Here is a 27750-nt window from a genome sequence, read left to right on the forward strand (position 1 = left end):
AGTCTAGCTCAGGGGTGTCCAAACTTTTTTCAAAGAGGGCCAGATTTGATGAAGTGAACATGCGCGAGGGCCGACCATTTTGCCTGACATTCTTTGAACCATTAAAATTAAATGCAAATTAACTATTTTATGCAAAGTTTATTGCAAACGGCATACTTTTCATTTCGTCACATGGATGACAAATCTAAACAGGTGTTAAATCATTCTGCCTTTCATATCTGAAGGCCAGATGAAAAAAAAATCCAGGAAGCTGAAATATATGTCAGGAACATTGTAAAGTACATTACATATTATTGGTAATAAAGGTTGTCTGTCAACTTTTAAGTTCAAAAAATATGAACAGGAGCATAACACCAAGTATACATGTTGTGTCCAAATATATTTATAACTGATTTAGACCAACTGACATTAACTGAGATTTTACAATGTGTTCATATCAATACAAATGGATTCGTTGGGGGCCATAAAAGATAGATATTGCCAAATTACCTGGGGGCCGTATTAAACCGGAACACGGGCCGCAATTGGCCCGCGGGCCGGACTTTGGACATGCCTGGTCTAGCTTCTTAGGCAGAGAGGGTAGAACCACGTTCTTTTCCTGCTCTAATCTCCCTTGGGTCACCAGGGCGGTGAAGAGCATGTGTGGTGGTAGGACGCAGCGTGACAGTGGTTCCGAGTCATTTGTGGGCCACTGTGCCAGTTTGACCAGTCTGACATCAGTACCCGCCCTGTTCCTTTCCACCATGGGTGAGCTAACCCTGCAGAGTTTGAGCTGGGCCAGATGCAGGCGGGAGAGGAGAGGAGAGGAGCCCAGCCCAGTCCAGGTTCGGTGGGGTTAGCGTGCAATGGAGGAACTGAAAGGGAGATGGGCAGCAGAGGTCCGTTGCAAAGGGCTTGCTCCTGCTCCCAGCCGCCCCTCCGTTGACGTGCTGGAGGGCAGGGCTGAGTAGAAGGTAGTGCGAGGGCAAACCCTGAGGTGTGAGTGCTGGTGTGGAACCGCAGCGCAACCTCCATTGTCTGGGGGAAGGGGCAGTGGTCCCAATGTGGCCCACTTGGTAAGCTGCGCGGGTCCCTCTTCTAGTGCCTTGGCTGCCCGGGGGGACGATGGAGTGACATCATCCATGACGATCAGCTGCCACTTCACAGTTGCTGCCCTGCACTTTCCTGGCAAAACACGTTGAAAACGATCCCCCAGAAGAAAAGGGGCGTCCCCGGAATTGCAGCTACCACAGCCCGGGGGGCAGGCGATGGGAAAGAGCGATGCCCGGGGGCGTGTCCTCATGGCTGATGGAATTATTTCAGTGCTTTTCTCTTTGTGTTTCCCTAGTGCCATCTAGACTGTCACAGGCCTGCTCCCCTCAGCCAGGCTGCCCGTCTCCTTCCCTGCCGGTGGGGAAAGCCATCTCACCCTCCCAGAAGCACAGCAAGAAGGCGCTCAAACAGGTGCGTGGGCTGGGGTCTGGTTCTGAGCGGCTACCCGCCGAGTCGCTGCTCCAGTCAGCAGGGGAAGAATTCAGAGCTTTTGCGTCTGCCTCTCTCTGAGCAGTTTCACTGGGGCTGGGTCCTTTGCCGCCGGGTGCCCATGTCCGACCACGGCACTGCCAGGCTCTGGCCAAAGTGGATTTCACTGGGGAGGCGGAGGCAGCGACACGCCTGTTGACACGCAGTCTCTGTTCATGACTAAGGATGTTAAGGGCAGATGCTCTTGGATAGTTAGTTGACTAGTTGATTCCTCCCCTTGCTGCCTCCATCAGATAGAGGCAGCAAAGGCGGAAGAAGGGGTACAGCAAAGCGGCAGCGCTGCGCAGCTGAGCCACGGATCACTTGTGTGGCAGCTGCCCCTTTAAAACACTGAAGCGCCAGGGAGCCTGGGGTCAGCTGGAGATTCCACAACTGGCCCTGGGTTCTGGGGAAGTGCTGCCCAGAACCCGGGTTCTGCTGGAGAGTCCCCCGTTGACACCAGGATCCATGGCTTTGAAATGCCCACTGGGGACTCTTGTACAGCTGGCACCCGCATGCAGCCCGGAGTCAGCGGGACCTACCCAATGGGGGCTCTTGTACATGTCAGAGGAGGAACGCGGAAGTGCCCATCGACTAGTCGAGTAATCCATTAAATTCCATCGACTACTCGACTAGTCAGTTAACTACAGTTTAATATCTGTATTCATGACTGCCCACAGCTTTCTAGTTTGCAGCATGCGCCTTCAGAGAGGCTGTGTAGAAATGGCTGCTCTGGTGGGTTGTTGCCTTTTGCATCACACCCTCATTGTGTTGCATGCACAGATTTCCCCTGCGTATTCTGCGCAAGGCCTTCCAGAGCCCCGCAGGTGTGTGGAGGCACTGGGTCTACAAGATAACAAAATACACAGCACATTAGAAGCAAGAGGACGTGATGGTCTCCTTCCAACTGTTAGCAAGTGGCTCAGCGATATTCCCTTCTAGGACCAGGCCCCGTGCTCCGCTTCGGACCAAATCTAGCACAAGTAGGCTGGTTGGCCAAGGCGCATTCCAGCAGTATGAGGGGAGCTCAGGGCTTGGGTTTTCACGCCTAGCTCCTTGCAAAGACAGGACCAGTGCTGTGATGCAAGGAAACCCATCAATGACTTGATGTCCGTTCTCCTGGTGTGTTCTGGGAAATCTGTTGAGCATAACTGCCCAGGCTCCATTCTTCAGCGTGGCGGGCCACGGAGTAGGGGGCTGTACTTGGGGGGGGGGGGGGAAGCAAATTCAGGAGTTGAGCGCACCCCTCCCCAGCTTGTTAATACAGAATTGGGAGGGCCCAGCTGCCCGTGTCAGGGTAGCACATGGAGCAGGGGGAACTAACCTGACATGTGCAGAACCAAAGTCTTGAAGAAGGTTGCAGATCAAAGCTGACTGGGCACCTCAGCCTCAAGTAAACTGGCATCCCGCAAGGCTTCTGGAATCCCCGTGTAGCCCATTACCAAGACATGGTGCTGCTGAGTAAGCAGGTAGCTGCATGTCGTACCGCCTGGTGTTTCCAGGTGCAGGCCCTGAGGGGGAATTATAGCAAACAGCGCCGTATCCAGGCATACATCGCCATGATGAGGTTCTGCGCCGGCCTGGGAAAATCACAACTTCCTTACCAAACGTGGGCGGGGGAAACAAGTCCCCTCGAGCAGCGTGGCTGTGCGGCCGATTGGAAGGAGCAGACGAGGTGCTACCCTAGGCTCATCACAGTGACTCTTGGAAGGCCCAGAGCTTGTACCACCCCGGTCTGATGAGAAGCAGAATGCTAATCTCCTATTGTCGGCACCCAGCCGTGTGCACGCATTGCACTAGAGGCGAGAGAGGGTGGCTGAGGGTACCTCCCAGCAATAGCAAATCACTAATCACTCTCTGCTACCCTCTTGGCTCTTCCTGTGTGAGAATGGAGCTGGGCAAGGTAGTAAACTGCTCAAGATCGTTAAGACCAAAGCAGACTGTGAAGAGCTTCACAAAGACCTCACCCAACTCAGTGATGGGGCAACAAAATGGCAAATGAAATGGAATGTTGCTAAATGTAAAGTAATGACCATTGGAAACAATAACCCCAACTAGACTTACAATATGATGGGGACTGATTCAGCTACAACTACTCGAGAGAGATCTCGGGGTCACTGTGGAGTCCTCTGAAACCATCCACTCAGTGTGCAGCGGCAGTCAAAAAAGCAAATAGAATGTTAGGAATCATTAAAAAGGGACAGAGAATAAGACCGAGAATATCTTATTGCCCTTATATAAAACCATGGGACGCCCACATCTTGAACACTGCGCACAGATGTGGTCGCCTCATCTCAAAAAAGATCTCTTGGCATTGGAAAAGGTTCAGAAAAGGGCAACAAAAATGATGAGGGTTTTGGAACGGGTCCCACATGAAGAGAGATTAAAAAGCCTGGGACTTTTCAGCTTAGAAAAGAGGAGACTAAGGGGGGATATGATAGAGGTCTATAAAATCATGAGTGGGGTGGAAAAAGTGAATAAGGAAAAATTATTTACTACTTCCCACAAAAAGAACTAGGGCTCACCCAATGAAATGAATAGGCAGCAGATTTAAAACAAACAAAAGGAAGTTTTTCTTCACTTGGTGCACAGTCAACCTGTGGCACTCCTTGCTAGAGGATGCAGTGAAGGCAAGAACTTTAACAGGGTTAAAAAAAGAGCTAGACAGATTCATGGAGATTAGGTCCATCAATGGCTAGTAGCCAGGCTGGGTAGGAATGTTGTCCCTAGCCTCTGTCTGGAAAACCTTTGGTCTGACCCAGTTTGGCTGCTCTTATGTTCTTATGTACATGAATGCCTTTGGGCATGTCCCTGCACCCCGTGAGCATAGGGATCAGAGACCACCTGCCCACTTCTCCCAAAAGAAGCAGGCTTGGGGCAATTGTCCTCGGGTGCCACTTACACTAGCCCTGGTTCTGGCATCGCTATTGACATGCTCACGTCTGCTCGGTGTGCCTGTTCCTCCGCACGGTCTCATCTAGTGGTGCTGTTCTTAACGGTGTCTGTGCTCGCGTCTGCTCAGCACGCCTGTTCCTCCGCACAGTCCCATCGAGTGGTGCTGTTCTTAACGGTGTCTGTGCTTGCGTCTGCTCAGCATGCCTGTTCCTCCGCACAGTCCCATCTAGTGGTGCTGTTTTTAATGGTGTCTGTGCAGCACGCCTGTTCCTCTGCACGGTCTCGTCTAGTGATGCTGCTTTTAACCGTGTCCTAACAAAAGCCCAATAAAACGGTTTAGATGATAAACAGGCACGGGCACTGCATGCTGATTAAGTGCTAGGAATACAGGACTCTCTGCGGGCATGTCTGTGCTTGAGGGAGAGTCGACTTAAGCTACGCAACTCCAGCAATGTTAATTACGTAGCTGAAACCACCGTCCATGCCGCAGGAGGCCGGTGGGTGCAAAGGCTGCCATTGGCTTCCCTTACTCCTCACGAGGAGCAGGAGTACCAGCACCAGTGGGGTGCCCTCTTGGTTCGAATTAGCCGGTCTTGACTACACCCCCAAAGATGAACTGCGGCAGCATCAATCTCCCACGCAGTGTAGACCTGGCCTCCCTGTGGGCTGCTGGAGGGCAGCTGCGAGAAGATGGCGGGTTTAATACTGTGAGGGGAGAGGCGCAAGAGCGCTTCCTAGCCCCTCAGGAAAAGCAACGCCTTCTCGCATCTGGCCTGGCATACCGGCTGCTCAGGGCTGCCCGTCACAGCCGGCCTGGTGACACGGAAGGGTGAGTTCACCGCCGGGAGAGAGAAAGTGAGCTAGTGCAGAACAAAAGGAAATAAAGCAAGAACTGCCCTTCCAGGAACCACTTTGACACCGGGCCAGCAGTGTTCAAGGCACAGTTTGGAACCGTCACCAGGTTAGACACACCCATCAGCTGGCAGTGGGGTGGGGGGAGGGTTATTTACTCTGAGGAAATGCACCTGAGTCTCTGCCTGTCTTCCTGTGTTTCTGGTGTTGCCTGGAAACACCTGTTTGCTCCCTTGGCTATAGCTATAGCTTTGGAAAGATTCTTTAAGGGGACACAGGTGATTCAGAGTGGGCCCATCGCAGCCCTAACTCAAGCAAACACCGATCAGAATGTTGACATGGAATTTGAAAACCCTCTTTCCAGATGAGTAACTATTCCTCCTCCCCCCCGCAAGCGCTCGCCGCTCAAACAGTTCCACACTGAGGACACAGCCACATTTGAGTTCATTCTTTACATTGTCCTGGCGGGGGAAATGCACCAAATAAATGGCATAAAGCCAAGATCTTACCTGGGTTTGAGAGCCCTTTCGCTTATAATAAAGTCTGATTAACACAGGACAATCGGATACTTACACCCCAGCAAAACAGAAGAACAGGCTGGTGTGCCCTCAAGTCCAGGGTTGTCTTGCCAGTAGCTGGAGCCAGAAGCTCCGGAAGAAGCAGGAAGTCCTGCTGTTGGCAATTCTGGTATAACTAGCCAATAACCTGTCAAACAACAGGATTTTTCAGGACTGTCCTCCATGTCCGTCCCTCCCTCTATCTCTTCCTCCTCCTCCTGCCTCACCTCTCTCTCTCAGCTCTCCTCCACCTCCTGCCTCTCTCCCCCTCCTGCTTCTCACTCTCCCTTTCTCTTCTCCTCCCCCTCCTGCCTCTCATTCGGCCGGGTCCCACCCCCTGGCCATGTATGTCACCTCACCGCCCCACTCCCCTTCCCTTCCGCCGTGGCGCTCGGCTGAGTTCTGCGCCACTCAGCTGGGCCGCGGTGTGGGAGCAAGCGGCGCTAGCGGCCATTTGGGGTCTGTGCTCCCCATGCTGCATGGGGAGCGCGGACCCCAGACGGCAGCTTGCCGCCGCTTGCTTCCCTGCCGCGGCCCAGCTGAGCAGCACAGAACTCAGCTGAGTGCCACGGCGGGAGGCAACAGCGCCCCCCAGAGGCGAGACTGTAACGCTACAGCATTACAGACTCAGACATTGGGCTACTATATATATGATGTGCTCTAAGGAAGTTTCTTCCCACCCCCTGCCTGTCTGGCTTGTGCCTGAAGCAGGAGGGTTTATAGCTAACAATATGTTTTATCCTGGCCAGTGTAACTGGAGGTCTGCATTAGCAATCTGTCATGTTTTTTAATCCTGTTCATTTTTGGCCTCATCTCTCTAGTGCAGCAATGAATTCCAGAGGTTATTTATGCATAGCAGGAAGTATTTTGTTGACTCATTTTCACCGTGTCGCATGGCACTTTCCTGAAGAGAAGCACCTAACCTCCCCTCTGCTCACTTACGTGTCTCTCCCCTGAGCTAAACGTTCCCAGATTTTCAGTAGCTCCTCAGAGAGAAGTCTCTGCAGTCTGATTAGTTCTGTTCCCTGTCTCTGAACTCCCGCTGTATCTGAGAGAGGCTTTTAAAGACAGAGTTCCTAGGACTGCACTCAGTATCCGGGGAGGGCGTCCAGCGATTTACATAATGGCATTATAATACTTTCATTGTTACTTTCTATCCCACCCCCTGAGGTACCTGCCGAAGTTCTTGCTATGCTCAGTTGGCTCCATTAGTGCCGGATTTCCATTTTCTAGGACTAGCTTTTTGCATTGAATGACCTTGTGAACTTTCTTCTTTAACCTAACTTTCATGTCTTGCCCTCTTGCTTCCTCTCTGGTTACGGATGGGCATGCCTGCTGGACTTGGGTAAAGCTGCACTAAGAGCCTCCATGCTGACGCAAGCAATTTTAACTTTCTTCGCTTTCTATTTCAGAATCTTTGGTGACCTTCCTCGTTCTTAATTCCATCTTGCTGAAGCGCAGTGTCGCTGTGCAGGCTTTTTGTGAGCTTCCTCCCCGAGAAAGCTGAGATTAATCGTGTTGTAGTCACCAGAGCCAGCCAGATAGGAGCTGTGGTACCCACCAGCCCCAGCATGCTCTGCAGGGCGGAAGCTCCGGGCCCTGGCATGCCCTGTGGCGCTGGAGCCCCAAGTTCTGATGGTCACTGTTACCCAGTGGCTCTATCGTGTTATGTGGGATTACTGTTACAGTTATTTCTCGTGGTCTCTAGAACTTGCGGTTCCGTGGAACAGTCATTTCAGAGCCTGGCAAGTCTGCCACGTCTGCCTTTCCCTGTTGTGTTGCTGCAGTTCATATGCAGACAAAGGATAGAACATCTCCTGACAACAGCCGGCGCTCCGGAAGCGGGGGTGGGGGTGGGGGCGAGGGGCGTGTGTATGTTTCAAAGCTCTTGAACATTCTCGGCGGCAAGGCGTCTCGGGGCCGGGCCGACTTGTTGCGATAACCCATTCTGTGGTGGTGTTACAAGCATGTTTGAAGAGTCATGTCCTTCTCCCCGCTCTCATAGGCCCTGAAGCAGCAGCAGCAGAAGCAGCAGCAGCAGCAATGCAGAGCAGGCATGCCTGTGTCTTCTAACCAGCAGCTTCTACTGAAGACTGTGAAGGCAGCTGGTGACTCCACACCTGTTAAACCTGGTATGAGGCCGCGAGATTCCCAAGCTCTCCTGTCCTGTCTGGCCACCTTGCCTAAAGCCCCTGGCATGAGGGGAAGAGGGTGGGGGAGGAAGCCCCTGGTTTCCTGAGCACTCTGATTCCTAAACCGTTCCAGCCTCTGCCCTCTCGCCTTTGTGTCTCCTGAGAGAGTGCACGTTCAGAAACTCCCAGTGGATTTTTAAGGCCATTGGGAACCATTGTGGTCATTGACTAATCCCCCGCAGACCAGCTCATGGGATTCCTCCAGTAAGTCCAGTATCAAGCCCCTGCGTTCTGCTTGAGCTGGGGTAGAAAGCAATCCCGCTTTGCTTTAAAGAGTCGGGGAATGGAGAATGCCACAGCCCAAGGTACGATGGTTCAATGGTCCATCGCGGTGACACACGTGCACCCTGTTGCTAGTCTGAATTTGTCTAGCTCCAGCTTTTACCGCCAGGATTGTACCGTGCTGTCGTCTGGTAGGAGCCCTGGGGTCAAGTCATCATGTCATTTCCTGATGGCGAGGCTAGACAGATGTAGCTGCAAACTCGCTCATTGTAACGCAGGCATTTAGCTCTTTGCTGAGCCCCAGGGCTTCACTCCCCTTTCCAACACATGGACGCTCAGACTGGCTACAGTGTTCAGTGATAGTCTCCCTAGTACAGAGGTAATGCCACTGCCTTACTGCTTCTTGGTACCTTCCCATGTACAACAAGGGTCCTGTTAGCTGTCTTAGCCACAGCATCACACTGGGAGCTTTAGAAGGTAAAATAAAAAAAGAACAAGTTAAAAATCACCTAGAAAAGTTAGATGCCTGCAAGTCACCAGGGCCTGATAGGAGGTATCTGAGCCTCTAGCTATCATCTTTGGAAAATCATGGGAGACAGGAGAGATTCCAGAGGACTGGAAAAGGGCAAATCTAGTGCCCATTTATAAAAAGGGAAATAAGAACAACCCAGGAAACTACAGACCAGTTAGTTTAACTTCTGTGCCAGGGAAGATAATGGAGCAAGTAATTAAGGAAATCATCTGCAAACACTTGGGAAGTGGCAAGGTGATAGGGAACAGCCAGCATGGATTTGTAAAGAACAAATCATGTCAAACCAATCTGATAGCTTCCTGTGATAGGATAACGAGTCTAGTGGATAAGGGAGAAGCGGTGGATGTGGTATACCTAGACTTTAGTAAGGCATGTGATACGGTCTCACATGATATTCTTATCAATAAACTAGGCAAATACAACTTAGATGGGGCTACTATAAGGCAGGTACATAACTGGCTGGATAACCATACTCAGAGAGTAGTTATTAATGGTTCACAATCATGCTGGAAAGGTATAACAAGTGGGGTTCCGCAGGGGTCTGTTTTGGGAGTAGCTCTGTTCAATATCTTCATCAACGATTTAGATATTGGTATAGAAAGTACGCTTATTAAGTTTGCAGATGATACCAAGCTGGGAGGGGTTGCAACTAATCTAGAGGACAGGGTCATAATTCAAAATGACTGGGACAAATTGGAGAAATGGTCTGAGGTAAACAGGATGAAGTTTAATAAAGACAAATGCAAAGTGCTCCACTTAGGAAGGAACAATCAGTTTCACACATACAGAATGGGAAGCGACTGTCTGGGAAGGAGTATGGCAGAAAGGGATCTAGGGGTTATAGTGGACCACAAGTTAAATATGAGTCAGCAGTGTGATGCTGTTGCAAAGAAAGCAAACATGATTCTGGGATGTTGTGAGCAAGACACAAGAAGTCATTCTTCTGCTCTACCCTGAGCTGGTTAGGCCTCAGCTGGAGTATTGTGTCCAGTTCTGGGCGCCGCATTTCAAGAAAGATGTGGAAAAATTGGAGAGGGTCCGGAGAAGAGCAACGAGAATGATGAAAGGTCTAGAGAATATGACCTGTGAGGGAAGGCTGAAGGAATTGGGTTTGTTTAGTTTAAAGAAGAGAAGATTGAGGGGGGACATGATAGCATTTTTCAGGTATCTAAAAGGGTGTCATAAGGAGGAGGGAGAAAACTTGTTCATCTTGGCCTCTGAGGATAGAACAAGAAGCAATGGGCTTAAACTGCAGCAAGGGAGGTTAGGTTGGACATTAGGAAAAAGTTCCTAACTGTCTGGGTGGTCAAACACTGGAATAAATTGCCCAGGGAAATTGTGGAATCCCCATCTCTGGGGATATTTAAGAGTAGGTTAGATAAATGTCTATCAGGGATGGTCTAGACAGTATTTGGTCCTGCCATGAGGGCAGGGGACTGGACTCGATGATCTCTCGAGGTCCCTTCCAGTCCTAGTATTCTATGATTCTATGTGCAGTGTGTATCCACTGTGACCCCCAAGTCCTCTCAGTCGCCGCTTTCTCCTGTAACTAGCCTCTGTATTCTGTTCCAAGAAGCATGTCCTTGTATTTCGCTCTATGAAAATACACCTTGTTCAAACACACTCAATTTACCAAGTGCTCCAGCGCAGTTTGGACATGATCTGCTCTTTTCCATTCACCCTCCCCTGGTTGTTGGGTCACTGGCAAACACTGCCCACAGTGACTGTATATCTTTTTCCAGGTAATTGCTAAAGACATGGTGGGGCTTTGGGCCATGAATGGGTTTCCATGGCTCTCTTCCCCCCCAGAAATAGTTTGTTAGCATGCTGTTAAGCATGAGTTTGCCTTTGCCTGTGCTACTTAAAGCATATCAGTGAACATGTTTTCCTTGGCCAATTCATCCGTCCTCCCTCCTCTGAGCAAGCTCAGAGGACCTGGCTCAGCGAATCCATGTCAGCAACATCCTGTTGGGGATGAGGCATTTTGGAACCAAATTGTCTTTTTTTTAGCAAGAAGGAAAGGGGGGCAACAGCTTTGGTGTGGGAAAGACAAAGCTTCTGTGGGTGACGCAGTCCTCAGAAGCCTCATTCTAGCAACCCTGTCAACAGCAGCAAAGGGAGCTGTATCTAGGGCTGCGAGTCCCCTTCCTTCAGGACTAGGGCTGTCACGGTCCCTCCTGTCTCTCCGTGGGTTTCCCTGCCCTTCCGCCACATTGTCTCCTTCTTCTCCTGTGTGTTGCATGTGGAGAGAGGCTTCATCTGCCCTGCGCATTGTGGCTGGGACCCTGCTGAGCTGAGTACGGGAAGTGGAGTTGGCTGTCTGAGGCACGTGCTGCATGGTGCACCCCAGGGAGCTTGCCGGAGGCAATGGCTTTAGCTACCGCTCGGTAGATGAAGGGAGGCCCAAGAGGTAGCGAGAGCTGGTTTCCATGGAAGATCTTGTATATTTGATGCTGAAGAGCACGAATGGGAGTGGCCAGTGCCTAGAGCCTCCCGCTCGAGCTGGCGCACACCCAGGGCCGCTCCCGGCACTTCCCGACCTTTTCCTTACCGGCCCGCTGAACCCGACTGGCTCTGTGGCTCTTGGGCTTGAGTGTTCTCCCCAGAGCTCCACCCCCCGAGGTGCCCCGGCCCCTGCCCCTGCATCGTGCCCCCAGGGATGGCGCGGAGCTTAGTCTGCCTCTGGCGCCGGCTGGGAGATGAGGGGGCTTGGCCTGGCCACCTCATTGGGGGAAGTTGTGGTGTAGTTTTGGTCTAATATGCGACGTGGCCGCCACCCCTGCATTCCACAGCCCTTTCGCTCCTGAGAGCGTCATGCGGCCGCAGGCTTCATCTCCCTGTGGGGGGTTCCGCCCGCCCGTGACCGCAGGCCCTTGCCAGGGCCCAGGGGGCATTTCTCAGCCAGTCACAGCTATGGAGCCGTTTCCCTCCAGCTCCTTTGTATCGGTCGTGGTGGTTTTCTCGGAAGCCCCTTTGTTTTGGCTGCTGCGTTGTCATGGGGCGGTACCCGACCCCAGCTTCCCGCTCCTGGCCCCTCGCCCATCAGCTCTGGAAAGGGCACGAATGAGAGAGGCAAACAAATCCAGTCAGGTTGTGACCTGAGGCCATCAAACGAACCCACGTGTGCCCTGGCAGTAGCTCTCGCCCTTGCCCTGGGTTCTTTCCAGGCTCCGTAAGACTGGGCAGAGCTGTGGGCATTTCTGAAGCCTCCAGCACAATGGGCACGAACCTGCTGCCAGGGTTGGGTGTCACCGGCATGTTCAGCCACATAGGCCGCTGAGTTCCTCTTCTATTGCCGAGGGACGGGGCCTGTTGGCTGTGAGTGCAGGCTCCTTATCACACACGCATCACCGGCAGCAGGGAAACTCCGGCTGCTGTGAGCTCCCCTTACTGAGGAAGAGGAGGGACAGGAAGAGACGTTCAGACAGGGGCGTCTTCTCTGTGCCCGGCAGGAATATCCATGCTGTAGAAAGGGGAGTACTGCAAACGCGGGCGCAGGCCATGGGAGGGCTTGAGCGTGAAATCTGGCTCAGTTGGCTAAGTGCCGCCGCTGCGGAAGGACCTGAAGATGGGAGGGGCGGCTGCCAAGGAGGGACAAGGGGTTGCTGGGAAGGCCAAGAGATGAAAGGGTTGGAATGAAGAAAAGGGAAGTGTAGGCCGAGAATCGCCAACTACTGCCTAGCAACCAGCGCCCTCGGCCGGCAGCGTAGCCTTCTCATCCCGCCGCCGGGCTGGGAAGTGCAGACAGACTCGAGGGCCTGCCCTGCGGGGGGACGAGACTCAGCTGAGCGGGGTCTGGTGGCCTCCTCTCCTGGGGTGATTTGCTAGCTCCGGGTGCCAGCTGGCAGTCACGGCACAGAAAGGAGACGAGTGTCAGGTCTTGCTACTCTCACGGCCCTACAGCCACACCGCCCGAGCGCTTAGTGCAGAGCCGCCTCTGGCAGCACCGGGGCTTGTCCACAGAGCGCTGCCTCCCCAGGAGTTGGGCCACTGTGACTGTGCTGCTGAGGAGTGTGGAGTATCCATGTCTGGTGTAGGCCAGGGCTGTGTCCATCTTGCAGAGTGGGACCTGGCCCGCTTGTGAATTGGCCAGGTGTACTACAGTGAGCTCGGTCGCGCCCGTGCAGACAGGTGGCTGGCATGCCACTACGGTTTGTGGATCGCCAATGTTTGAATGTTTGTTTCCTGTTCAGCTTGGGAAGGAAGGCAGTCAGATGGACAGTCAAGCAGCCCTCAGAACTACACGTCCAGTTCCTCTCCCTCGGTTAAGACTGATCATTCCCTGCCGAGCCTGGGGAAGAAACCGTTCCAGAGATCTGACCGACTCCATGCAAGTAAGATACTTGGGTTTGGCACAAAATGGATATTGTTGTTCTAAAGCCAGAGTAAAAAGCAGAGGGGAAATGAAGCTCAGCTCGTTCCAGGCTTGGAGCAGTTTCTGGCCAGTCAGGGAAACTGCTCCTGGTCTTCAGCGGGAATTAGGGAAAATAAACCCCAGCTCAGGAACTCTGCCCACACAAACGTGCCCACGTTCAGCTCTTCTCACTGGGAAGCTTTTTGGCTCCTGTGTTCACAATCCTCTGTGCAACAGAAGCAGAAAAGCACTTGCGTTATTTAGCAGCCTTTTCCTTCTAGCGCTTAAGGTGTTTCATAGAATCATAGAATAATAGGACTGGAAGGGACCTCGAGAGGTCATCGAGTCCAGCCCCCCACCCTCAAGGCAGGACCAAGCTCCATCTACACCATCCCTGACAGATGTCTATCTAACCTGTTCTTAAATATCTCCAGAGAGGGAGATTCCACCACCTCCCTTGGCAATTTATTCCAATATTTGACCACCCTGACAGTTAGGAATTTTTTCCTAATGTCCAATCTAAACCTCCCCTGCTGCACTTTAAGCCCATTACTCCTTGTCCTGTCCTCAGAAACCAAGAGGAACAAATTTTCTCCTTCCTCCTTGTGACACCCTTTTAGATATTTGAAAACCGCTCTCATGTCCCCCCTTAATCTTCTTTTTTCCAAACTAAACAAGCCCAGTTCATGAAGCCTGGCTTCATAGGTCATGTTCTCTAGACCTTTAATCATTCTTGTCGCTCTTCTCTGTACCCTTTCCAATTTCTCCACGTCTTTCTTGAAATGTGGCGCCCAGAACTGGACACAGTTCTCCAGCTGAGGCCTAACTAGTGCAGAGTAGAGCGGCAGAATGACTTCACGAGTTTTGCTTACAACACACCTGTTGATACAACCTAGAATCATATTTGCTTTTTTTGCAACAGCATCACACTGTTGACTCATATTCAACTTGTGGTCCACTATGACCCCTAGATCCCTTTCTGCCATGCTCCTTCCTAGACAGTCGCTTCCCATCTTGTATGTATGGAACTGATTGTTCCTTCCTAAGTGCAGCACTTTGCATTTCTCTTTATTAAACCTCATCCTGTTTACCTCTGACCATTTCTCTAACTTGCTACGGTCATTTTGAATTATGTCCCTATCCTCCAAAGAAGTCGCAACCCCACCCAGTTTGGTATCATCTGCAAACTTAATAAGCGTACTCTCTATCCCAATATCTACATCAATGATGAAGATATTGAACAGTACGGGTCCCAAAACAGACCCTTGAGGAACTCCACTTGTTATCCCTTTCCAGCAGGATTTAGAACCGTTAACAACAACTCTCTGACTACGGTTATCCAGCCAATTATGCACCCACCTTATCGTGGCCCTATCTAAGTTATATTTGCCTAGTTTATCAATAAGAATATCATGCGAGACCGTATCAAATGCCTTACTAAAGTCTAGGTATATGACATCCACCGCTTCTCCCTTATCCACAAGGCTCGTTATCCTATCAAAGAAAGCTATCAGATTAGTTTGGCATGACTTGTTCTTCACAAACCCATGCTGGCTATTCCCTATCACTTTATTACCTTCCAAGTGTTTGCATAGGATTTCCTTAATTACCTGCTCCATTATCTTCCCTGGGACAGACGTTAAACTGACCGGTCTGTAGTTTCCTGGGTTGTTTTTATTCCCCTTTTTATAGATGGGCACAATATTTGCCCTTTTCCAGTCTTCTGGAATCTCCCCTGTCTGCCATGATTTTTCAAAGATCATAGCTAAAGGCTCAGATACCTCCTCTATCAGCTCCTTGAGTATCCTGGGATGCATTTCATCAGGACCTGGTGACTTGCTGACATCTAACTTTCCTAAGTGATTTTTAACTTGTTCTTTGTGTATCCTATCTTCTAAACTTACCCTCTCTCTGCTTGTATTCACTACGTTAGGCACACCTCCAGACTTCTCGGTGAAGACCGAAACAAAGAAGTCATTGAGCATCTCCGCCATTTCCAAGTTTCCTGTTACTGCTTCTCCCTCCTCACTAAGCAGTGAGGTTTGTTACCTTACAATCCAAAAGCAAAACTAAAGCCCATCCGTCCAGCCCGAGTGCTGCTTAGTTTCCTGCCAGGTTTTTAAAATTGAACATTTCTCAATTCCCGTTTGTTGCTTGTGGTTGGTTTGACGGATGCTTGGAGTTGAACTGAAACCTCATGATGGTCTATGTAGGCCAGGGGAGTAGGGAAGCCATGTGCCCAGCTCCATCGCCTTCACGGCCGAAAGGGCATCCTCTGGGAACCGTGTTTGTTGGCTGAGTAGCCTTGTGCTGGATTCTTCCATCCGTTCCCCATTCAGAGTCCTCTACGTCCCCTTCGACCTTGCGTGGCAGTGACCCACGCTCGGTCTGCTAACGCCTGCCTGTGACTCTGTCAGTAGAGCCCTGCAAATCCGGGGACACCAGCTCTCCATCTGTACCCCACTTTCTATCTGTGCAGGGCTCTGCCCCTCAGGACTGCATGGTTAGTCACTTGGACACCACCCCCTCACATAGTGCACGGGTGCCCCACCACACACATCACCCCCGCAGCTAGCCATCGGGGCATCTTCCTTTGCTGCTGCCCTCCCACTGGGCCAGGCCTTTTGCAGTTAAGGGACTTGGTTCTGGGATGGTACCGTAGCCCTGCAGGTGGTGGGCTCTTAGGCCTGTTCTGCAGCTACTGCACCATCCAGCACTGAAATTCATTGAATTGAAAATGTCAGGGGAAAGGAGTGAGCAGAGCAGAGTCATTTATTGCTTGTAGCCCGGCTCCTTGGGCACGTACATGTGCCAGCACGGCCGGCGAGAGAGGTGCAGCACAGCGAGCTGGAGAGCCGCTCTGCATTGCAGGCCCAGCTTGCTCTGCAGGACCATGAAATCGTGCAACCCCCCGAGGAGTTTTCGAAAGGGGCTCTGTGTGTACGTGTCACCTTTCCCCAATGGAACCAGTTCCCAGGGAGTTGCTCTGTGGGAAACAGTGATCTGAAAATGGTCATCCTGACCCCCTGCTCCAGCAGAGCTTGGGACGGAGTCTTCATTAGGGATTTTATGAATTATACATTTGTAGTTGAAGTTCACCGCCCACAGTGGCACGTCGCTACCAGTGTGAGAGACGAGTCCAGAGGGAACGGTGTGCACAGAACAGGTGCTCTTCCCAGTCAGGCTGTTTCTGGAATTGCAGTGCTCATGTGAAATACTCTGTAGCACGGGGCTTGGTGCTGAAACTGCAGGCCTAGTGGTTAGGACCTTTTCCATGGGGGGAAAGGGAAGAGAAGGGAACAGTTTTTCATTCTTACTGCTTTGTCTAGCATTGTGGTGTCAGCACAAACAGAACTGGCTGATGCAAACTGTGTACGAGATACTGATTTTTTCTGAATCACTTCTGCTTTTGCTGAGTGCAGAATACAAATGAGCCAGCAAGAAATCCAAAGGAAGAAGCTGCCCCGGCCACAGGATTAAAATAGAAAATTAAAGCACGCTTGTGGAAAAATCCTCCTGTGGGACCCTGCTGCAGCACAGGGAGGGTCTGCTGTCTTGTTACCTGGGCATCCGAGGCCCTGGCAAAGCGAGGCAAGTCTGGGCAAAGCAGAATATTAGGGATGAATATTTTCCTGGGGGCTGAGGGACATTCACAGCCCCAGGGAGCCACATGTTGTGTTTTCACTCTAGCTCCCAGGGCTCCACATGATGCTAGCAGAAGGGTAGATACCTGTCAGCTCTGCTCCTGCCTTAGCCAAGGGGCTTCCTGCTCCCTCCCTTCCAGGGTTTGAAAACAGCCATCGAAACTGCATTATGAATGTCTCTTTAGGTAACCATGAACGAAGTGAAGAGTGGCTCAGAGGCCAGGGGCTCGTGCCTCAAGTGAGGTGTTAAGCAGAGCTCTGTGCTTCCTTACAGGGCAGCTGAAGAGGACGAAATGTGCTGAAATAGATGTGGAAACGCCTGACTCCATCCTAGTGAACACAAATCTGCGGGCGCTGATCAACAAGCACACGTTCTCAGTTTTACCTGCCGACTGTCAGCAGCGCCTGCTGCTGCTGCTCCCAGAGGTGGACAGGCAGGTATGTCACATGCCCTGTTATGCAGAGGAGCTGTTTTCCCATGTTACAAGCTACAGAGGCTCCAAGAATTGTTCCCCTTACTGAGGCAGGCTTCATACCCAGCACTTGCCAAGTTCCTGAGATACGAGTGGCCAAACCTCCAGTTTCAGACCATGAACTGGGATGGTGTGTTTTCATCCACATACAACGCCATGTGGAAAAGCCATGGAGTGTTGGGTATTGATGGGTACCAGAGGCGATGGACCGATCGTTCTCGCCCATATGGTGAACCCTATCTTCCTCATAGTAGTGAGAGCAGTGGATTTTGCTGTAGTGGCGTGGACATGCTAGATGCAGAGAGTGTTGACTGCCAGCTTTCCCCCTGGATCTGCATTCTTATCCCCATAGCCTTTTAGTAGAGCTGCCTTACCAGATCGTCTCTAAAACAACTGTTACACTAGCCCAGTCCCCTATGGTGTGAGGAGCGTCATGTTAGCACTCTTGTATGCAGAGTCAGGTGAAACGACACATGAGTTGAATAGCACTCTAGCCATGCCTCTGCACACTGCTTGACGTTGAAAGGAGGAGGTGTTAATGAATTGTCAACTCGGAGGAAGAGGCTGTCACTTCTTCACAAAGTCTCTGTTCTAAACTGGAACAACAGAACACCCAATGTAGTGCTGTGTGCAGAGCAGATTTCTAATGCTTTGTGGATTACAAATGCAAGGCCTCTTGAAAGAGTTTTGTGTTGAAAAAAGATCTGAAAACATGAGGGCAATTAAGCGCATAAGAAGAGAGCGGTAATCCCATAAATACGGGCAGAACAGTAGTTAAGAAATTAGGGATCTGAGTGGGAGAAGGATACAAAGGAGGCATGAGCGAAGCAGTTGAAGGAGTAAGTAGGAAATGAAGGAACATGGGCAACGTTCCACAGAATCTTGATGGTGAAGATGAATATTATTTAGGGTTGCTGATTAATCACAGTTAATTCATGTTCTTTCTCTTTGTTCTTGTAGCCTAAGCTTGTAGCCTAAGCAATAGGCTTGTAGCCTAAGCCTATTGCTGTCTCCCAGGCACAGACATGTAAAATACAAGTACAGAGCCCATAGTCATAACTTCTCATACATGCATGATTTTTGTATGTATAGCAAAACAGAATCAGCAGAGCATAAGCTTATGTTAGATACCTCATGTGACCCACTTTGCACAGAATTTGGGGCATGCAACCCCCAGTGCATGCAACAATGATCTGCATTTTCCTATTACAATCCAGTAATGTCACACCCGGTAAGAGTGATGCTTGGTTACCCTACCCTGCATATGTTTGTGTTAAGAACGCAGCAAAGTTGACAAAAGGCAAAGATGCACCAGTGTGGGACTTCCAAAAGTAGCTAAAGCACTAAACCCAAGGCTTAAGAGAGAAGGTTTAAGGTGAAAAGAGTTTGCAGAGGAATATGTTGAGATGGGTGAGATGAGCTTTGCCCCAGGAATGGATAAAGGTTTTGTGGCTGAATGGAGAGGAAAGAACTGTAAAGCATGAGTTCTCAACATTTTTCATACTAAGTCTCCCCTCTTTCTCTTTCCAGAACCCTTCCTTCCATCTAACTGTATGAGGAATATAGGGTGGGTTCAATACCCTGGCAACCCTAGATGGAGAGGTGGTTACAGCCATAGTTGGTTTAAATTGTTCAGCCAAAACTTTTTTCAGTGAAAAATACAGATATGGTGCCTCTCATAGCTCAGTTCCCCAACCTGACACTTCGAGTGTAGATATGGGGGCTGGTTAGCAGAATAAACTCTATAAGAACCTGTCTCTGTAACTCCCCAGAGACAAACTTGTCCGGTCTCAGTTTCTCTGAAACCCAAAAGGAAGACGATCGGTCATTACCACCACCCAAGTGAAGTTAAAAATATATGTAAAATAAACCCTTCTCCAGGGAAGAGATCATTTGAGAATCCCCTCCCTAAGGCAAAGCTCTCCCCCTGCCCCAACCTCCATTTTGCTTGGAGTTGGGAAAACAAACGGAATGCACAGAGAACAATGGGGCTCTGCTCCTCCCAGGTAACTTAGGCACATAGGCAGAACAATCGACCAATACCGGTTAATCAAAGCAAAAAGGAAAACACTTTTATTACCAAAACAAGACTACTGTTGCAAGCATAGCAAATGACTTGGTGTTAAATAGCCATGGAGTGAAATAGACTCATGGGTTATCCCTGGGTTGTAATCTTTAATTACAAAAGAGAAAAACAATTAACCAGCTCAGATATGATTTCCAAACCGCCAGACAAGGAAAACAAAACCTTGATGGACTATCTAAACTTTTCCCTACTTACACATTTCAAGGAGTCCATTCCTAGGAGAGCCTGACTCCCTTGTTACCTGGGGGAAAAAACTGATCAGATCTCCCAACAAAAGGAGAAAGGAAAAAACCCTCTCTTGGTTTGAAATTCCTATCTGCGTTTCATTGGCTGAATGCCTGAAGCCCCCTCTTTCAGGTGCATTTCCAGAGGTGCTTAACCGTTTCCTCACTCTTCAGGTAAGTCAGACTCTCCTTAGCAGCTCCTATTCATGACCGTGATACTGAACCAAATCCTAGATTCCAAGGCTACAGAGGACCATTTTGATCATCTAGTCTGATCTAGTGAAACCAGACAGATCAAAGTAACACAGGTCAGAGAGCTGCCCAAATAATTCCTAGAGCAGAGCTTTTGGAAGTCATCACATTTTGATGTAAAAATTGTAAGTGATAGTGTCTCCACCACAACCCTTTGTGAATTCACGTTTGTTTCAATGAATTTTTCACAGGAGGGGAAGAAACAATAAACATTCTCCTTGACAGCTTGCTCACCTCAGTTTCACGCTAGGTGTGCATGTGTCGTGCACTATTTCTGGAGATTTTTTTCCTGATTGGTATCCATCAGGTCAGTATAGCGTCCTCTGGTGCTGCATATTTATACACCAATTTAAGGGTCTCTACTCTGTGCCTTCTCAGTTCCTTCATATTGCCCATGATTGCTTCTGGAACAATTCCTCTTGCTTCAGCCAGGCATTTTCAGTGGCTTTTCTCTCTGGATGAGATGATTAGGCTTAGAATAGTTGTAATCTAAATATCACTAATGCAGCCAGTTAAACCCCCTTCCCTTATTATCGAGGGGCTCCCTTTGCCATTGCAGCCGTGGACTTCAGACCTTGTGCCTCCTCTGGCAGGCTTATGCCCAAGAGCACATTCCAGTTACCTTGAAAGATTAACCAGTTAGCTTGTAAATGGTAAGCATCATGCTTAATGGGTGGTGCCCACAGGTTCCAGTTAACTGGTGGGGGCTGGAGCAGCTCCCCACACGCTGCAGGCCTGAGGCCTGCTCCAACCCGATGGGGCCCACTGCAGGCAGGGGCACCCTAGCCCAGCCAGAGCAGCCCCTGTCCATAGTTGGCCTGAGCGTATCACAGGCCGGGGCTGAAGTGCCCCCTCCTCCTTTAATCGGTTAACCAGTTAAATGTCAACGCAAGAGGGATGCGCGTGCTGATTGTTCCCCTCGAGTAACCATTACTCTCACTGGGCTTGACAGTAAACACAAGTGTTTTTATTCAGTACAAACAGCAGGATTTAAGTGTTTGCAAGTGAAATCAGACGGATCAAAGTAGGTTACAAAATTAAAGCGAGGAGAAAATGCATAGCTAGTTCTCGTACACGAAGACGTGTTGTAAACCGATCCTTTCAGGCAAGCTTTCAAGTCAGAGATGACCTTGGGTCTCGGGTTGTCCTATGTTCCCCAGCCAGCAACAAAGGGACTGCTTAAATGGCTTCCCAGTGCTTAAATAGATTATTTTTCTGGGTGGGAATCTTTTGTTCTACATCTTCCGCTCCATGGAAAATGACCTGCTCAAACTAGTATCCCAGTACAAGGTCACATGCAGCGACGGATATAGGGCAGGGCAAGTGGGGCGGCTGGCCCGGGCCTCGCGCTTCAATAGGCCCCGCACACATACTACTGCCTGTTGGCTGTGGCCGTGGCGCATGCACAAAATTGTGCTGCCCTGGGCCCCGTGCCCTGGGCCCCACAAAACTCTACTCCGCCCCGGTCACATGTCTGTCTAGGATCAACCACGGCTGAGATTTAAAGGACAAACAAGGCTGTTCACAAGTCGTTAAGGCTTCCAAAGCACCATTCATAGCTCTTGTTAGTACATTAAAAACACAAGTGATACACACACCAAATATGATACACGGATCCAGCAGATTGCAATATTAAAAATTATGAGTTCCATGAGGTATTTTGTCCAAAGTCTCTTCAAGTTATGCATATTTATATTCATAAGCCAATTTCATGAAGTATGAGTGGGGAGAACTGTCAGAGTGTCAATAATATATTTTCTGTCTTTATTTGTTTATCTCCTCATGGACTTGAGCATTCTGTTAGCTATCTGACTGCCTCTGCACACTGAGCAAATGTTTTCAGAGAGCTGTCTCCATTAACTGCAAGATCTTTCTCCATTGGTAACACCTCGTTTAGCCCTCCTCATTGTATATGTATAATTGGGATTGTTCTCCACTGTGCATTGCTTTACACTTACCGATATTGAATTTCATCTACAATTGTATTGTCCGCTCAGCAGTTGTGTGAGATCCCTTTATAACTCTTTGCTGTCAGAATGATCTTGAGTAATTTGTATCACTGCCAATTTTGTCACCTTGTTGTTTACCTTCTTTTCCAAATCCTTTGAGTATGTTAAACAGTACTGCTCCCAGTATAGATCCTTGGGGCACTCTGCGGTTTACTTTTCTTCAAGGTGAAAACTGGCCATTTAGTCTTTTGCTTCATTTCCAATCTTATAACCAGTTACTTCTATGAGAGGACTTTTCCTCTTATCCAATGACTGCTTATTTTCTGAAGCGCCTTTGATGAGGGACCTTGTCACAGGTTCTTGGAAGTCCAGTGCTCTGTATGCATAGGATTGCCCTTGTCCATGTTTTTTACTCCCTCAGAGAATTCTAAGTAGGGATGTAAAATCACATTGAATTAGTTAACCTCTGCTAAATACTATTTTGTAACTTTCTCCAGCAGTGTTTACAAATCAATATCTCTGAGTTCTAGACCAGCGTTTCCCAAAGTGTGGTCCACGGCCCAGTACTGGTCCTTAGAAAAAAAAAATACTGGTCCTTAGAAAAATTATCGCGCATGATTCTATTAATTTGTGTGATGGGGCAGCAGCACAGCCCGCTTGGGAGAGAGCCTGCTGCCATGGCAACTCTGCTGGGCATGCTCCCTGGCAGCGGGACTAGATCTGGCGGGTGCTAGGACCCAGGGAGAAGGCCGGGTGCAACGATGCAGAACGCCCAGCGCCAGACACAGCCAAGGGAGCCAGCGCCAGCCGATAAAGTGGCTGGGATTGGGGGTAGCAGAACAACCCGCCAGACAGATAGGGGCAGCGACACAATTTATTTGCATATTCATAATTTGCTTAGTAAATATGCAAATAAATTTTACCTGTCCTCCAAAAGCTTGTGAATGGGTTTACTGGTCCACAGTATCAAAAAGATTGGGAACCACTGTTCTCGACTACTACATTTCAGATAATACTGTAGCAATTTTCTTCCTCTAGCTCAAGCTCCAAAAGCACAGCACTGGGACTGCATCAAGGAACCCTCTCTACACCTGTCTGGGTAGAAAGCCATTGGGGCTCTCTACTCTAGACTGCAGACCAACCTAAACACTCTGCCTTTGAGGTGCTCGACAGGGCAAGAACAATAGTCAGGGGGCTGCTGCTGGCATGACTCGTGGGGAAAAAGCTAGTTTCCGTTAAGCTCTTGAGAATTTCTGGCCTAGCAAACTGCACATTTTCCTGCTGGCAGCCCCGTTAGAGATTTCTCCTGCCCTGCAATCCTTCTCTTCCTGCAGTGTGATCCTGTTTTACTAAGAGCTATAGCTTGTGCAGTCTAGTGCACTGCCAAGTCACTGTGCTTTCTGAATCAGAATTTGATGGGGAGAGTTCTGTGTCATTGAAGAAATGTCTGACCCCGATGATGGATTCTAGATTTCAGATAATACTGTAGCAATTTTCTTACAACTACCCACTCCTCTCAGTGCTGTTTTGCTACTCGGAGTATTTGTAGGCTCTGTAAACTGGAGAAGAAAAGTTTTAGAGTAGAGTGGGGGCAGGGCCCTCTGATCGCTACGCTCGCCTGCCCGCCCCGCCTCGGCAACTGTCACTTCGCCGAGCAAGCCTGTTGACACTGATGACATCATTCCATCGCCCAGCAGGAATAGTCTGTTGACTGGCAGGAAAAATTTTTTAAATAGAAAGAGAACTGGAGAAGGGAAGAGGTAAAGCCCTAGATGTGCCAGATCTGCATGGTCTCACACGGCTCTTCCGTGTGTTTGGCTGTGGTCCAATGGATGCTGTGGGTGCTGGTGAAGAAAATCAATATATTCTAATGGGCAAGGCCCTACCAAAAGTGTGCGCTACCAGGCAAGACCAGGGTTCACCCAAGCCCTCCAGCTGTCCTCAGCAACTGCTCGTGCCTGATGCTGAGAGAAGTTCCTCTCCACACCCAGCCCACACGTGCTAGGCCATGGCTGGGCTGAGGGATTCTGCTCCAGAGAGTTGAGCAGTCTGTCCATGGATCAGGAGAGAGATTTCTGCTTCCCAAATCATCACAACACAGCTGCCCAGATGCCTCTCACTGTAGATCTGAGTAAGTCTGTCCCATACCAACCCATGGCTGCTCACAGCCATTATTTTAAACTACATTATCTGCATCCCAAATGCTGACACAACGTGCTTCTTTTAAAGAAACAAATCTGGCACTGTTGAAAGTTTGCTGCATAATTCTTCCCTTTGCCCTAAATCTCTTTTGTTTGAGCCTTGGCAGATTTACAGCATCAGGAACCTACTAGCAAGTCTATAGGAAACAAAAGCCCCCATCCATTGGCCTCAAGGGAGCTGCTCTGCTGGATGGTACTGGGTCGGTTTTGCTTGTAATTCTGTGAGATGTTGAGCAGAAAGAAACCCAGACCTTCCTCTGTTACCCGTTCTCAGTCCCCAGGGTGTTAAGTGTCCAGCTGCTGGCCAAGAGTCACCCTCCTTGTGCACACCACAGTGAAGTGTAGCTCTTCTAGGTGGGTGGTTGTTACTTCATGGGCTGTCTTGTCCTACCCTCTGTCTGAGCGTGCCCTGGCTGTGATTCTGGGCATTTGACACTTTTTATGATTTATTGTTCTTTATTATTTGTATCTTCTTAGCACCAAAGAGCCTGCTGGGCCAGGACTCCTGCAGTAGGCGTTTTACAAACACAGAACAAAAAGATGGTCCTTGCAGCAAGTAGCTTGCAATCCAAATATATGACCAGAAATTACATACGGAGACAGACCAGCTGGGAATTACAAATGAACAATGCAGCTTGCTTTTAAAAGGCTTCTTCTGGGTCCCTGTTTCCTCTGTGTGCCACTCCTCTCCCCCCTCGCCGCCTCCCCTGTGGAAATGACTACTCAGAATTTACTGTGTAATAATTTAGAAGGGCAGCGTGCGCCTGTAGAAGCCTTTTGACACCCAGATGTAGTGCTGCTTTTCTGTTAGTGCAATTGGTAATGCATCAGCTTGTGCATCTCCCTGGTGCTGTATGGTCCTCTGATTCTCACTGGGCCAAGGGTTCTGATTGTGTGTACGTGCATGGCGGCGGTAGAAGGTTGATGTGAAGGTGGAAGAGCAAGAAATATTCCCTGGGATTCCACAGGACCCAGCTTGTGGAGAAGTGGTGCCTTCTGGAGCCATTCATTTTACTCCTGAATCACTCTCAAGAGCATCTTTGGGGTGCCAGGAGGCATTGCCAGTCCAAGCAGTAATCTCTGGCCCTAGTCTCTGCTCCCAGAGTGCTAGGATGTGGCATTTAATCTGTATTCTGCGAGTTAACCATTGCTTGCTTGATTTCTCCCAGGTTGGGGCAGACGGTTTGATGAAGCTGAGTGGCTCAGCTCTGAACAACGAGTTCTTCACTTCAGCTGCACAAGGCTGGAAGGAGAGGTTATCAGAAGGTGAGTCTGTGGCCACTGTGAGGCAAAGGGCTGTGAACTTTCTGAGGAATTGCTTTATCTGGGGCATCTCCAGTGCTGGAGATTGGCAGCCATGCTAGCCCATTTGTTACATTCTGCTGATCTTTGGGCGGGGGGGGCGAGGAATAATCCTTTTGATCCCCTCATGAGATCACTTCATCTGCCTCCAGGTTCTGCATTGTGTTCTTCTGCCATTGGCTTGCCTTTCCAGTGCCCTGAACATGCACTACCTACTGGACCCCTTAAAATGTGCCCTGCAAATCAAACCTTTCCTTGCGTGAGATCCCTGACTATGGTTTGCTGAGTTCCAGTCACCCCCAATATCTGTTTGGTGGTTATGCAGCTTATCCGTGACATTTTCAGAATTCTTCTATACCACCAGAATAAGGATGTTAAGTATCGTTTCGTTCACTAATCAAATAGTCGATACATTTTTGTATCGACTATTTGATTAGTCGATAGGGCGGCACTGCCCCTTTGAAACACCGCCAAGGGACCTGGACTCCGTGCGGCGCTGCCCCTTTGAAGCTCCCCCTTCTTCTGATAGAGGCGGCAGAGGTGGTGGTGGGGAGCAAATAGTCGACTATCCTGTTGGCTATCCAATAAGAATTTGCTTGTCAGATAGCCGACTAGTCCTTCACATCCCTACCCCAGAATTCAAAGTACTGTAATTCTGTTGCATGTTTGTGTTTCACAACAGTAATGTAACCCAGGCCAAATGTAAGTTTTTAAGAGCCAGACGTTAATCTTCAGATTTATGTTTCTTCTCGGGTGAGGTGGTTATTTTTCCAGAATGTATCCCTCCATCCTTGCTGTTTTGGTGCCAATTTCACTTTCTGATCTTCCATCTTCTGTACTGATGCTCCCTAAAGCAGTAATCTCACCTGCTGTACCGTTGTCGTTCATTGGAATCTTGCATGTTTTCCCAGGATTCTTGTGTGTGGCCATGTCTATCTACGTTCAGTTATATACGTTCCATTTGCCATAGACATACATAATCTCCACCAACTTCATCAGACGTTCTTCTGGATCAGCCAAAACCTTGTCATCTACAAAGTGAACCTTCTTCGCCCATTTCCCATTCATCTGAATATTGTTTTGTTTCTTTGATTAATGTAGCCAAAGACTCGCTCTCAATGTTGAAGGGTGTTGAGGGAATGCACAATGGAGATTCCAGGGTGAAATTCATACCCTAGAGCGAGTTAGTAGAAGAAACAGCTGCACTCAGAATGGTGCTTGAGGTCACTGCTGCGAGTGTTTCTCCAGACTGAAGGTTTTATTGGACACGTGTCTCTGGAGTAAGGAGTGTGGCGAGGCAGGGATCCATGCCAAGTCCAGGGCTGGGATGGTAATGGAGATGCGTTGTTCTAATTAGAAACTAAACCAGGGTGGCCACACTTGCCTTACTTCTTGAACCTGAGGCCACTCTCATTTGTACACAGGTGCAGACCCGCAGAGGCTGTAGGTAGCCGAGTGAAACACCCATCTTCACCCAAACCACACTGGCGTTGGAACTAGCAGTTTGTGAGCCAAGCTTTTATCCAGAGGGAAAGGGCAGCCGTGCGCCACATGGCAGAACCCTGTGAGCTTCCCTGGTCCCCAGGGCTGCGTGCTGGCCACTGCGTGCAGAGATGTTGTTTATCAAAGCCAGTGACCGCTCTGTCTCGATGACTTGATTTCGAAGATGTACCCAAATGATGACTGTCAGCACACCATTGTCTGGATGACAGTGTGGCAGGAACATGCTCTGTGTAGCACCATCCTGTATCGCCATCCGGTTGTGTAGAGAACAGCCAGTTTGAGGAGTTAGCTGCTAGGTCAGATGCCAGGATCCGGAGAGCAGCGTTCCAGTCTGATGCAGCTAATGCTTCTCTGACCCACCATCCCAGCCACCCCCACGGCTGCCGACATGCACTTGAACAGAGAACCCCTAGATATCTGGCAGTAACTGGCTACTTGCAGTTGCTGCAGTTGGTCTGGACCCCATGACTCGCCCTGCTTCATGGAGTACTCAGCAGTCCCAGACTGGGAGATGCAAGGGGCCCGAGGAACGCCCTGAAAGCCCTTGTTCCGGAGCATGCGGAGGTACCGTGTGCACCATGGCTTGGAGCACGAGGCCCATGTGCACTGACAGTGGGATCCACACAGCCTGCAGCATATCCCTGTGGATCACAGGCTGTTTTGGTTTTGGTTTCCCCCCACCGGGAGAGCACATTGCTCTGTAACTCTGAGATCGGCACTGGCTGCCAGTTGGTTTCTAGATGAGGTGTTGGTTTTGATTTGTGCCGCTTTAAATGAATTGGGTCCTGGCTGTTTGAGAGAACTGGCAGCTAGTATCCTCCAATATCAGCTCTGTGGCTTAAATAGAATTGGGCTGGCACTTACATTGGCTTAGAAATTGCCTTTCCTTCCCGTGAACTCCCTGACTTGAGAGTCATACCACACTGGAAACCTCGGCTGGTTTCTCAGCCTTTTTTTTCCCTTGCAGGAGGAAGATTTGATTTTCAGAGGGAGGATAAAGGGGCCGAGTATG

At 49.7% G+C, this 27750-nt stretch overlaps 1 protein-coding gene across 7 annotated transcripts in view; it reads left to right on the top strand.

Annotated features, from left to right (window-relative positions):
- ASXL2 (ASXL transcriptional regulator 2) overlaps positions 1–27750 on the top strand; it is a 192105-nt gene that overhangs the window by 144484 nt on the left and 19871 nt on the right. For 6 of the 7 annotated variants that reach the window (XM_075923201.2, XM_075923203.2, XM_075923198.2 and 3 more), the window contains 5 exons: positions 1328–1443; positions 7810–7936; positions 12944–13084; positions 17023–17186; positions 25103–25199. In XM_075923201.2, coding sequence (XP_075779316.2) covers positions 1328–1443; positions 7810–7936; positions 12944–13084; positions 17023–17186; positions 25103–25199 — 645 coding nt within the window. The remainder of the gene's footprint in view (positions 1–1327; positions 1444–7809; positions 7937–12943; positions 13085–17022; positions 17187–25102; positions 25200–27750) is intronic. The other variant, XM_075923200.2, reaches the window with a different exon arrangement.

The sequence above is a fragment of the Pelodiscus sinensis genome, chromosome 3 (assembly GCF_052426305.1).
Source record: "Pelodiscus sinensis isolate ZL-2025 chromosome 3, ASM5242630v1, whole genome shotgun sequence".
Taxonomy (NCBI): domain Eukaryota; kingdom Metazoa; phylum Chordata; order Testudines; family Trionychidae; genus Pelodiscus; species Pelodiscus sinensis.